This window comes from Schistocerca americana, chromosome 8, assembly GCF_021461395.2.
Source record: "Schistocerca americana isolate TAMUIC-IGC-003095 chromosome 8, iqSchAmer2.1, whole genome shotgun sequence".
In the NCBI taxonomy this organism is placed as follows: domain Eukaryota; kingdom Metazoa; phylum Arthropoda; class Insecta; order Orthoptera; family Acrididae; genus Schistocerca; species Schistocerca americana.
The window spans coordinates 237,774,852-237,788,632 of record NC_060126.1 but is presented as its reverse complement, the minus strand read 5'-3'; the positions used below and the strand labels follow the sequence as shown (position 1 = coordinate 237,788,632).

At 47.0% G+C, this 13,781-nt stretch overlaps 1 protein-coding gene across 1 annotated transcript in view; it reads right to left on the bottom strand.

The window, feature by feature from the left end:
* Nucleotides 1-13,781, bottom strand: part of LOC124545710 (netrin receptor UNC5C) — a 227,348-nt gene that overhangs the window by 45,226 nt on the left and 168,341 nt on the right. Inside the window, exons 5-6 of the mRNA XM_047124654.1 lie at nt 8,636-8,821; nt 4,050-4,235 (exon numbers count right to left, since the gene is read on the bottom strand). Of these exons, the coding sequence (XP_046980610.1) occupies nt 4,050-4,235; nt 8,636-8,821 (372 nt within the window). The remainder of the gene's footprint in view (nt 1-4,049; nt 4,236-8,635; nt 8,822-13,781) is intronic.

Genomic DNA, 13,781 nt, shown 5'->3' with positions numbered 1-13,781 from the left:
AGGTCTGGGCGTCGAGTCCTGGTGCTGCCTGTTTATTCTGCTTGCTGCCTCGGCTGCTTTCACGTCACAGGGGTCCTGACCTATTCTTGCCAGAGCCCGTCCGGGCTGGAAACCGCTGTTCCGATTGACAATATCTTTATGTACTCCTATCTCCACCGTCTGTTTGATGAGCGAATTGTAGAACCGGTTTTCGCGGCACAGCACCACACGAAACTGAATCTTCGCTTTAGGAAAACATCTAGGAAACTCGTCAAAACGTGAAGACAATACGGCGACTCTTCGACTAGGCTGAAAAAGCCGAAAAAATGTCATCAATAAAACTCGCCACGAAAGCCTGCATTCACAAACACATTGAACATTGTTACAGAAACCTGATAGCACAGGCGAACTTCTGGGCCACAGACCCGGAATCAATTACAGCTATGAAGTCCATCAAATGACATTGATTCAATCGAGAAGATAGATTTGTGCCATGATTGACTGGCGGCTGAGGCTTTATTTTCACCGATCCCCGGCTCAAATAGCGTTACACGGTGTTTGGTCATATGACTACCTGCCATCATTTGTGCACCATCTCGAAAGTGTCCATTAAGCTCTTTTAAGACGTTCTCTTCCATTGGGACGTTTGTGTTCCACGATAGGCTATCAGAGCCCAGGGGAAACTTTATGCATGTTATTGTTATGTGTTAACGTCCAGATGGCAAAGGGAGGCCTGCTAATCGGTTGCAGAATTCGTATAATTAAAGTTTCCACCTGCGGGTTGTGCTGTTCTCAAGTTTTATTTTTAACCTTCTACTTTGCTCATCTCCACTTCGTATTGTCCCATCGTATTATTTCTCACCTGTAAGTAGACAATCCAATGGGCAGATTTACAAAAGCGCCTTCCAGGGCAATCCTTCTCAATGTGATTCACGCACGTGACGACGTTAGCCGCGGCTCGAAAGATGGCAATATTGAGCAAATTAATGCGAGTTAGAAACTTGGAGGGTTACTCTATCCACTGATAGGTGTCTGTTTTCTGTATTTCTTGTAGTATTTGCGCAGTTTTCTCCTGAAACCCTAGATGTCCTTACGAATAACGATACACGTCCCAGCCCTCCCCGCTTTAGAAAACGAAGTGACAGGAAATATTTGTTCCTATTGTTACTTCTGATTACGACATTGATTAAAATAACCACACATTTACGTCTTTCACTCCGAAAAAAATCGTAATGAAAGTGTTAAACGGTGACACATACACTGGTGGGCAAGATTTACGGACGAAAGTAACTTCCGCATGATGTGTTACTTCTAAGTAACATACCTTGATGAAACTTAGAACATACATAGTAAGAACTGCTACAGTATAGTACAGAAGTAACTGAAAGAAATACGCAGTGAGACGAACAGAAATAACACTTTTATTCGAGGACAATAGTTGCAATGAAGTAACCACGATTCAAGATGATCTCCTGGACGTTACGAAAGGCGGAAGACGGTTCTCAATAGCGCTTGTGATCAAGGATGGCGTCCTCCCTCGCTGCCCACAATGTTGGTAAACAGTTCTTGTGGTAGTGCGTTCTATTCCTCCAGCAGCGTCCCTGACAATTAATGGATGACCGTTGGTGCATTGGGGAGTGATGCAATACATCTGCCCAATACATCCCAAGGTGATCGATGGGATTTATGTCGGGGGAACGGGCAGGCTAGTCCATTCCCCGAATAAACTCCCCCTCCGCTGTTCGATACGGTAGCGCACTGTCCTCCATGGAAACGAAATCAGGGCCGGCTGCACCCCCGAAAAGACGCACTGGAAAGGAGTGCGGTGTCACAATAAGGTTTATGAATCAGTGTAACGTGATTCACAGATTTAGAGATGAGTACACGCAAGCAACATTATGGCTTCGCACACTGTAACACCTGCACCACTAAAACGATTAATGATGCTGGGCACATTACATATTTCCACCTCTTGTCATTTCAGGGTACGTCCAGCATTGTCTAAAATGATTGTTTTGGTGGTCCAAGTATTATGATATGGGAATTGCATGGATGTACCGACATCCAAATATTTCAACACTGTAGCTCATCGCTCAACATTATTATGACGCTCTACTACTTTCCCCTATGCGCCTTATCAGTCCTGACTTCATTTCTATGAATGACATTGCGCGACTGAACCGAACAGCGCAAGTGGCGGAGCTGTTAGGATGAGAGGATATTCGGCGAATTGACTGGCTTGCCCGTTCGACCAAGTTAAATCCCATCGAGCACAAGTGGCGCTTTGGGCAAACGTATTGCAGAATGTCCCAAATGCGCCAACGACCATCCAGTTGTCAACCGCCATGGCGCGGGAATGCAAAGCCCTGACACAAGAACTCCTTACCAACCTCGTGGCCAACATGAGAGCACGTTGCAGAGCATGCATTATTGTCCGCGCTGACCACACATCCCATTAAGAATCATGTCCCACCTTGCGTCATGGCCTCACGAATCGCGGTGACTTCAATGTAATTATTGCCTTCGATCAAAAGTGTCATTTCTGTTCGCTTCATTGCGTTTTTTTTTCAGTTACTTTCTGTATTATACTGTAGCAATTCTTTCCAAGCTTGGTCCGGGAAGTTCCATCGAGCAATTTACTTGCCAGTGACGCACCACATGAAGATTAATTTCGTTCTCAAGTTGTGCAGAGCAGTGTATGTTATTCGATGGTAGTGTACGAGGGGCGTTTGAAAAGTCTGTGCAAAGTCCGAGAGATGGCATCACCGGCGAGTATCGAGGTCATGTTTAGTCGGTAGCATCTTTGGAAAGAACCCACACAAAGTTTCAGCCATATTGGTCTATTTCTTTGTGTTTGGCACTCGTGTGAATCAAGGAAGTCGAGTGATTGTCAAAAAAATGGACGAAAAAAAATTTCGTGTGATGATTAAACATTACTTTATGAAAGTCAAAACGCCTCAGGTGACTAAAGTGAAGCCTGATAAACATTACGGTGACTCTGCACCTTCGATTAGAACAGTTTATAAGTGGTTTCAAAATTTCCGGGTGGCCATATGGGCACAAGTGACGCTGAACGTTCTGGTCGTCCTGTGGAGGTTACGACTCCAGAAATCACTGATAAAATCCATAATATGGTGATGGATGACAGAAGAGTTAAGGTGCGTGAGATTGCTAGTGCTGTGGGCATCTCGAATGAACGGGTACATAATATTTTGCATAAACATTTGGACATGAGAAAGCTAACCGCAAGGTGGGTTCCGCGACTGCTCACGCTTGACCAAAAACGGAATCGTGTGAAGTGTTGCAAGGATGGTTTGCAGCTGTTCAGGAAGAATCCGCAGGATTTTGAGCGTCGTTTTGTCACTGTGGGTGAAACATGGATACATTACTATACTCCTGAGACCAAAGACCAATCTGAACAATGGGTTATCGTGGGACAATCTGCATTAAAAAAGGCGAAGACCATTCATGCGGCCGGACTGTCTTTTGGGATTCACAAGGGATAATCCTCATCGACTATCTGGAAAAGGGTAAAACTAATACAGGTGCATATCATTCATCGTTACTGGACCGTTTGAAAACCGAGCTACAAGAAAAACGCCGGCCATTAGACAGCAAAAAAATCCTTTTCCTTCACGATAATGCACCAGCACACACCTCAGCAGCTGTGGTCGCAAAATTAATGGAAATAGGATTCCAACTCGTTTCACATCCCCCCTATTCTTGAGACTTGGCTCCCTCGAACTACTTATGTTCCCCAATTTGAAGAAATGGCTGGCGGGACAAAGATTTTATTCAAACGAGGAGGTGATTGCAGCTACTAATAGCTATTTTGCAGACTTGGACAATTCCTATTATTCGTAAGGGATCAACAAATTAGAACAGCGTTGGACGACGTGTATAAGCCAAAAAGGAGACTATGTCGAAAAATAAAAAATTGCCCGAAACACATTAGTAGTTTTTATTTTTTCACGGACTTTTCAAACGCCCCTCGTAGTGACTGCGGAGAAACAGTGTGAAAGTCCAGCAGGGAGCTGAAGAGAGAGGGGCAAGAGGCAGCGGCGGCTTACCGGCGGAGAGCCTGCAGAGTCCCCCGGCGCAGTCGGCGACGGCGGTGTCCCTGCCGGGGCAGAAGCGGCCCCCGTGGCTGGGAGGCGGGCTGGTGCAGGCGCGGTGTCGCTGCTGCCGGCAGTCGGGTCCGCACACCGACCACGGAGACCACGGCGACCAGCGGCCGTCCACCACCGTAGACGCCTCTGCCGGGGACAGTCACAACAGCCGTAAGCCACTGACAGCTCCCTCACCACTCACAACAATACACTGATGCTGTCAAGACTCTAAAAGGGCAGTTCAGTAAGTATCTTGACAATGAAGACGCCATTTTCTTAAAAAAAAATTCTACGCTCGTACACTGAAGCGCCAAAGAAACTGGTATAGGCATGCTCATTCAAATGCAGAAATATGTAAACAGGCAGAATAAAGCGCTGCAGTCGGCAACGCCTATATTAGACAATATTAGACAACAAGGGTCTGGCACAGTTTGTCAGATCGGCTCTGGCTCTGAGCACTATGGGACTTAACATCTATGGTCATCAGTCTTGTCAGATCGGTTACTGCTGCTACAGTGGCAGCTTATCAAGATTTAAGCGAGTTTGAACGTGATGTTATAGTCGGCACACTAGCGGTGGGACACAGCGATGAACTGATATTCACGGTACACCCGAGGAATGGTCGTGAGGGAAACTTGCTAGTTGGCAATAATCACTATGTGGACGATGTGGTAAATTCTACACCATATTTTAAATCTATGTGACGATGCTGTGCTGATTATATTTATATATTTTCAAATGGTTCAAATGGCTCTGAGCACTATGCGACTTAACTTCTGAGGTCATCAGTCGCCTAGAACTTAGAACTAATTAAACCTAACTAACCTAAGGACATCACACACATGCATGCCCGAGGCAGGATTCGAACCTGCGACCGTAGCGGTCGCGCGGTTCCAGACTGTAGCGCCTACAACCGCTCGGCCACACCGGCCGGCTTTATATGTTTTGACGATGCCATTATGGCCGCATCACTTTAGGACATGGTGTAAAAAAGATCTGAAGATGGTCATTACAGACTGAAACCGGTCATCGTTTAAAGAATCAGGAGTCCGGTATAACGTCAAACCTCCGACATCACCGCGGCCGGAAAAAGATCCTGCAAGGACGGGACAAACGCCGACTGAAGGGAATCGTTCAACGTGCTAGAAGTGCAACCCTTCCGCAATTGCTGCAGATTTCAGTGCTGGGCCAACAACAAGTGTCGGCGTGCGAACCATTCGACGAAACATCATCGATATGGGATTTCGGAGCTGATGGCCCCCTCGTGTACCTTAGGTGATTGCACGACACAAAGCTTTACGCCTCGCCTGCTCCCGTCAACACCGACATTGGACTGTTGATCACTGGAAACATGTTGTCTGGTCGGACGAGTCTCGTTTCGAATTTTAACGAGCGGTTGGACGTGTGCGGTTATGGAGACAACCTCATGAATCCCTGGACCCTGCATGTCAGCAGGGGACTGTTCTAGATGGTAGAGGGAGGCTCTGTATTGGTATGGGGCGTGTGGACTTGGAGTGATATGGGACCCCCCCACACGTCTAGACACGAATCTGACAGGTGACACGTACGTATGCATCCTGTCTCATCACCTGTATCCGTTCATACCCATTGTGCATTCCGACGGACTTAGGCAGTTCCACCAGGACAATGCGACGCCCCACACGTCCACAATTGCTACAAAGTAGCTCCAGGAACACTCCTCTGAGTTTAAACATTTCCGCTGGCCATCAAACTCCCCAGAAATAAACATTATCTGAGATGACTTGCAACATGCTGTTTAAAAGAAATCTCCACCCCACGGACTCTTACAGATTTATGGACGGCCCTGGAAGATTCATGGTGTTCATTCCCTCCAGCACTACTTCATACTTTAGTCTAGTCCATGCCACGTCATATTGCGGCACTTCGGCGTGCTCGCGGGGGCCCTACACGATATTAGGCAGGTTTACCAGTTTCTTTGGCTCTACAGTGTGGTATTCTATGTTGTCCCCTTCAAGGACATACACTTTTCCGAAAGGTTCAATAATTCAAATAGCTCCAAGCACTATGGGACTTAACATCTGAGGTCATCAATCAAAAATGGTTCAAATGGCTCTGAGCACTATGGGACTCAACTGCTGTGGTCATCAGTCCCCTAGAACTTAGAACTACTTAAACCTAACTAACCTAAGGACATCACACACATCCATGCCCGAGGCAGGATTCGAACCTGCGACCGTAGCAGTCGCACGGTTCCGGACTGCGCGCCTAGAACCGCGAGACCACCGCGGCCGGCGAGGTCATCAATCCCCTAGACTTAGAACTACTTAAACCTAACTAACCAAGGGAAATCACAGACATCCATGCCCGAAGCAGGATTCGAACCTGCGACCGTAGCACCATCGCGGTTACAGACTGAAGCGCCTAGAACCGCTCGGCCACAGCGGCCGGCTTCCGAAAGGTACGGGCATTTGTAGCACAATGAGTTGAGCACCGCCGTTCTGGTCAGAGACGGACCAACTGGGCCCGACCGGCGAATGGTCTCATGTGGATGCGGTAAGGAGAGGTGGGCGCAGCATAATGCACTCCCGGCCGTAGCTGGCTTAGCGGACCTGCTACTACTACCACTACTCCATCAAGTAGCTCGTCAACTGGCATCACGAGGCTGACTGCATCCTGTTCAAGTCCTCACACCAAGGCAAAGTCCGTGGCAGTATCGGGAATCGAACCCGGATCCTCTGCATGGCAGCCAGCTGCGCTGACCACTCAGCTACGGAGGCGGACATCTGCTTTGTGTGGCTGCACTGAAACCTGCATATAAAAGCACGTAGCGCGGTTCCAGACATAGTGATATTTGTTGCATGGCACTTTAAGGGAGTTTCGCTTATAACGGCCAATAAACTGGTTTGTTCCACTCTCTGGAGCGATCCCCCTTCGGAAAATTTCGTCGTGCTCTCGGAGGAACCGGGTTCACAGGCCACGACCTCTGTCCTGACTGTGCCCTAAGACATCGAATTCATTTGGTATCGAGGCTTGATTCGACCTTGCCTGCACTACCATTGGGAACTACAGCCAGTGAGCCAGTGTGATCATAGACAGGACAGAACACAACTCAGACAAGTCTACTACCGACTATTTCAAACATCTATAATTAGAAAATAAAAGACCACAATTACGTAAATAACGAAACTTACACATGGAGGCACTGGAGTTACTAGTAAAAGCACCTGGATACTAGGTGGTTGTTATTCGACCGTAGAACAACGCTAGGCCAGTCAAGAAAATATTTTTGAAGTCATAAAGGGCGATAGCGATCTTCTTAAGAAGTATAATAAAAACAGTCTAGATCGCAACTAATATATTTTTAGTCTGGTTACCTGTTTTAATCAAAACGTGACAATCTTCAGGCGATTAATTCCTTGGTGGCATGTGACACAGAGCTGCTGTACGTGCCGAAAGGTAACACAAAATGCAGTTAGATTTGCTTTTTGAAGGGCATCCGCATTCAGTGAAACATGGGTCTTTCTTTTCTTCTATTACCCAGAGATATTTCGCTCAAGTTCCAGCATCATCAGTTGGCTTTTATTTTCTTTCTATTAAACAACAGGAAAAAATTCTTTATTGAGTTTTTAAGAAAGTTTTTACAAATTTGAAAAACGAAGTTTTGTATAAATACTTTGGTTGCATGTAAACTGTGAAAGGAAAACAACTGCCATGCAAAACACAAATAAAACTAGGAAAACTTCAGCAAGTCGTACCAAGGTACATGTACAAAAGTTTGTGTGTTTTGAAATTCATATGTAAATATTTTCTTAAAAACTCGAATTTATATGAGTTTAGACAGTGAAGAACATTTTTGCTGTTATTTAATAGAAAGAAAATAAAAGCCCACTGATGGTGCTGAAACTTTAACGAAACAGTGTGGGTAATAGAAGAAAAGAAAACACTGTTTTCCTCAAGGCGAACCGCTTCTAAAAACATATTTATTTATAATCAAATCCGGACAGAAGAACTTCAACCGGAACATGATAATGCAACTGCAGTTGCTGTGTTGGGTTGGTTGTTTTGGGGGAGGAGACCAGACACCGTGGTCACCGGTCTCATCGGATTAGGTAAGGATGAGAAAGGAAGTCGACCGTGCTCTTTCAAAGGAACCATACCGGCATTTGCCTGGAGCGATTTAGGGAAACCACGGAAAACATAAATTAGGATGGCCGGACCCGGGATTCAACCGTCGTCCTCCCGAATGCGAGTTCAGTGTGCTAACCACTGCGCCACGTCGCTCGGTTGCAGTTGCTGCCTGGTTCCGTTCTCTACGTGGAGCATCTCCGTGTACCGGCACTGCGGTAGTGTATAATAATAACTCGGAAACTAACCGTGACGTAAACAGTGCCAAAACAAGACTTCTCAGGTGGGCGGGGGGGATGGGGGAGGGGGGGGAGGAGGAATGGTTGTGATAGGCGTAGTTTAGCCAATGGTACGACTGTAGACGGCTACGTTGCTACATGAAAGAAGAGACGTGTTGCGCTTTAACAGTGCTGGTGTTACATTGTTGGCGGTGTACTCACCGGGCTGCTGCGGCGGGCACGGCCCGATGCACTCGGCCTTCTGGACGGCGGTGCCGGGGCAGGGCTGGCCGCCGTTGAGCGGCGCGGGGCTGGAGCACGAGCGCGTCCGGCGCACCACGCCCCGCTGGCCGCACCGCGACGCGCTGCACTCGCCCCACGACGACCAGGCGCTCCAGCCGCCGTCCACTGCGCGACACACACCACAACAAGGCACGTTACAACACGAGGCTAGCAGCTGCGACCAGCAACAGGGTGTCCGGCAAAGGACTCTCCCATTTTAAAATCAAATAGCACGCAAACAAAGGTCGTTAGAAAAATGCGACAAACGGTATGTTTATTGTGGAAGCTGTAAGAATTTTTACAGTAGCTGAGTACCATCATTGTCTGGACATGTATTAATTCCAATTCTATTGGTACAGTTCCTCTTCTCCCCTCATTCTGTGCACCTCCTCCACCCCCTCCCCCAACCTCCTCCTGCCTCTCTCTCTCTCTGTTCACCTGCTCCTTTCACCTCTCTCTGTCTGTTTGTTCCTCCCTTCTCTCTCTGTCCATCTGCTTCTGCCCCCTCTATCCATCTCTTCCCCTCCCCTCCGAGTTCATCTCCTCTTGCCCCTTCTATTTCCTCCCTGCCCACTCTGTCTCCTCCTCCACCCTCTCTCTCACCCACTCACTCTCTCTGTCCATCTCCACATGCCCCTCTCTCTGTGACCGACAACTACTGACCTCTCTCTTTGTCCACTCCTCCTCACTATTCTGTCTATCTCCTTCCTTCCTCGGTCCATCTCCTCCTCCCTACCCTCTCTGTCGATCTTCTTCTTCTCACTTTGTCTGTCCATTCCCCCACCCCCTTTCTCTCCGTCTTCTTTCTCCTCACCCATATCTGTGTGCAGGCCCTCCTTCGCCCTCTGTCGGTCCGTCTCTTCCTCCCCACTTCTTTCTCCACGTTATCATCCCCACCCGAAATAAGGGTGGCTGGTTCAAATGGTTCAAATGGCTCTGAGCACTATGGGACTTAATGCTGAGATCATCAGTTCCCTAGAACTTAGAACTACTTAAACCTAACTAACCTAAGGACATCACACACATTCATGCCCGAAGCAGGATTCGAACCTGCGACCGTAGCAGTCACGCGGTTCCGGACTGAGCGCCCAGAACCGCACGGCCACCACGGCCGGCGGGTTCCTGGTTCTTACCCCCAAAGGACTTCTATCTGGATAGTAAGTACTGTAATACGGGTACGAAACCTGGTTCAAATCGATACAGGCCGTCAGGACAAACAATTTTACATGCGGCTTTGCCCACATACGAACTCACGTAGGTTTCACGCGTATTTGTATACATATTTCACCTATATCTCTAGTGAATTTCGCCCTGCAGTTTCTTTTTCACGCATCTAAATATTTATAACTTGATATCTCCTGAACTATGTATCGTGCAATGATATACTTTTGCAAGTACATTCAGTGCGACATGGAAATACTGTCTCCAAAATGTGTCGCGAATACAGTTGCTAGCAAAGAAGTAATAAATTAAGATTTCATGGCTGATGCGACAGTTTTACTGCGCGAACAGCGAAAATGTAGTAAGCAATAAACTTTTTCCCTTTCACCGTTTTGTGGAGCTTGTCAGAGAGAAAAAGTTACGTAAAAGTTTGAGAGTATGTGTAAAGTTCGTTGCAAGTCACTAAGTGCTCTCTTTCTCAAATGAGTCAATAAAACTGGATATTCACGCGTCTTGCACTACACTTCTTTATCACCTTCATCCTTCCTCTTTGATAGTTAGACTGTTCTTACCTCCACAGCCATTATTTCCAGGCAGTAAGTGATATGTGTACGAAGTTTGGTTGAAATCGTTCCAGTGGTTCAGGACGAGACGGGGAATATACATAGTACAAGGACGTGCTGAAAAGTAAGGTCCCAAATGTTTTAGGTGAAAACTCTTAAAGATTTAAAAAAACAACTTTATTAACATTCTACATCTTTATTCTTCGTATCTATATATTTATTTCTGAGCATAGTCACGGTGGCGATGAGCACATTTCTCCCAACGATAGTCCCCATTTTTGATACCTTCATTTTGGAATGTTTGCCTTTGTTGACGGAGCCATAATCTCAACGCTGCTTGCAGCACTGCATCACTACCAAAGTGAAGTCATCGATATAGTTATTTACGTTCTGCAAGCAAATGAAAATCGGATGAGGCCAAGTTGGGACTGTATGGAGGATGATCGATGACAGTGAACCCAGGGCCCCGAATTGTTGCAGATGTCGCAGAGCTCATGTGTGCTCTGGCAGTGTCGTGCTCAAGGAGATTGTGTTCCGTGTGTGGAATAACTCTGCGAAATTCTACCTTCAGTTTTTTGACGGTCTCTTGTTCAAAATGGTTCATATGGCTCTGAGCACTATGGGACTTAACATCTTAGGTCATCAGTCCCCTAGAACTTAGAACTACTTAAACCTAACTAATCTAAGGACCTCACACACATCCATGCCCGAGGCGGGATTCGTACCTGCGACCGTTGCAGTCCCGCGGTTCCGGACTGCAGCGCCTAGAACCGCTCGGCCACCGCGGCCGGCGGTCTCTCGTTCATCGACATAATTACGTTGCACACCGCCGCGTTACACGATTCAATTCGGAGCCATCTAGCGGCTGAAGGTTGCAAGTTGCCTCTCTGAAGCGGAAGCTCGATCGAATAATATGCAGGACGTGTAATATCTCAACCGATATTGAGAATAAAATAAAAATTTCGGAGACGTTACTTTCCAGCACGCCCTCAACAAACATACAGTATATTTATTTTATAGTATGTATGGATTTAGAAGTGGTAGTTACGAAAGCTGCTAATAGTTGAACCTGCAAGCTGTACAACTCTTGTCAGCATGCATAAACAAACTCGTCCTTTGCAAGCATCCTTGAGGTGTCATCACACTCTTCAAAATGTTCACCACTCCAATCAGAGAAGCAGTACAAACGAACACTGAAATTTTCTGTTCATCTTTTAGTGCCTCAACGGAAATGGTATCGCGTATGCGCAATGTATCATTTCTAATTAATAATTACAAGCATTGGTATAGAATTCGGAGCTATGTTTGAGCCAACACGAGCGAAGGTGCCCATTGGAACAGCTGCCCGTGGTCGTTCACTGTGCATTCTGGAACAACACTTGCGTAAGGAGTGTTTAAGTGCTGGCAAGCACCACGGACTGTTGTCCATACGCTGTGCACCGGAGTAACTTCGGTTTGAGGAGTACTTCAAATAATGTAATCAAAGGCAGAAGCAGCCACTCTTGGCATAGGAGGCGCGTCGCATGAGAAAGGTACTTTCCGAGGAAGTTTTCAATAGCAGGAGACGTTGCCTTATACTATCGACATCAAGTAATGCAAGGATTCTGTGGTGTCACCGCCAGACACCACACTTGCTAGGTGGTAGTCTTTAAATCGGCCGCGGTCCGTTAGTATACGTCGGACCCGCGTGTCGCCACTGTCAGTGATTGCAGACCGAGCGCCGCCACACGGCAGGTCTAGTCTAGAGAGACCCCTAGCACTCGCCCCTCACTTGCTAGGTGACAGCCTTTAAATCGGCCGCGGTCCGTTAGTATACGTCGGACCCGCGTGTCGCCACTGTCAGTGATTGCAGACCGAGCGCCGCCACACGGCAGGTCCAGTCTAGAGAGACTCCCTAGCACTCGCCCCAGTTGTAAAGCCGACTTTGTTAGCGATGGTTCACTGACTACAGACGCTCTCATTTGCAGAGACGACAGTTTAGCATAGCCTTCAGCTACGTCATTTGCTACGACCTAGCAAGGCGCCATATTCAGTTACTATGTCTTCTGAACAGATAATATTGTGACTCATGTACCGTCAAGAGCGACGTTCATCATTAATGGATCAAATTTAAGTATCAAACTAATTCCGTCTGCTTTCTGAATTCAGATTCCTTGTCATGTTCCAGACCTCACGTCAGTATAGCCCTTCCCTCCTCACGCCAGCCTACATGAGCTAAAACGCGTGCATTTCGGCATACCCTCGTAAAACGGTGTTGGTTCTTCAGCCAACACAACGGATTCAATCGACAGGGCTTGACTGTCGTCAAGTGGAGTGCTGAGAGTAGGAAGAAGCCAGTAGTTGAAGACTGTGGAGCCTGCGACGTTTGCCTTCGTGAGCCTACGGCTGCGCTGGCTGCCTGACTTGCCCGTGTGCCCAAGACCTATAACTGAAAGTTGTAGCAGTTAGATCTCGTCTTACTACAGCCTTAGTCGTTGGTCGACTGAATGTACTCCCTGTGTGAACCTATCCATACTATATTTAAATTCTTAAATTGGACTCAGTTTTTTGTCGACTGAGACAGGCACCGGTGAAATCATCGTTTCATGTATTAAAACATAAGTGAAACCGAGTTCTTCTCTGTAAGCACCTTCGGAATCTTCTGTTTCCAGTCGAGGTCTTACCAGCTCAAAATTCTATTCTTTATCTTTATTACCTATCAGCTTCTGCTAGACGATCCCACCTCTGTCCTCTGACGTCTTGCAACCGCTTGCAGGACACAATCAGAGGTAAGTATTCTGTTGCGTGCAGTGAGCAGTACTGAATACAAGCTTGTGCGCGAAGTGTAAAGTGGACATTGGGGCTGTTAAAAGCAAGAACTGTGACCGAATGGAACATGTTTGTTTCAGAACAAGACACGCAGTGCGTACAATCGATGTTTACAATACTGTGCTGATATGTTCACTATAAAATAAGTTTAAAGATAAATAGGGGTAAGAAATCGAACGAAATGCAGTTCCTCTTGAGATATTTAACCATGTTTGAAAACTGCGCTTTGCTGCTATTTCTACATCTACATCTACATTTATACTCCGCAAGCCACCCAACGGTGTGTGGCGGAGGGCACTTTACGTGCCACTGTCATTACCTCCCTTTCCTGCTCCAGTCGCGTATGGTTCGCGGGAAGAACGACTGTCTGAAAGCCTCCGTACGCGCTCGAATCTCTCTAATTTTACATTCGTGATCTCCTCGGGAGGTATAAGTAGGGGGAAGCAATATATTCGATATCTCATCCAGAAACGCACCCTCTCGAAACCTGGACAGCAAGCTACACCGGGATGCAGAGCGCCTCTCTTGCAGAGTCTGCCACTTGAGTTTGTTAA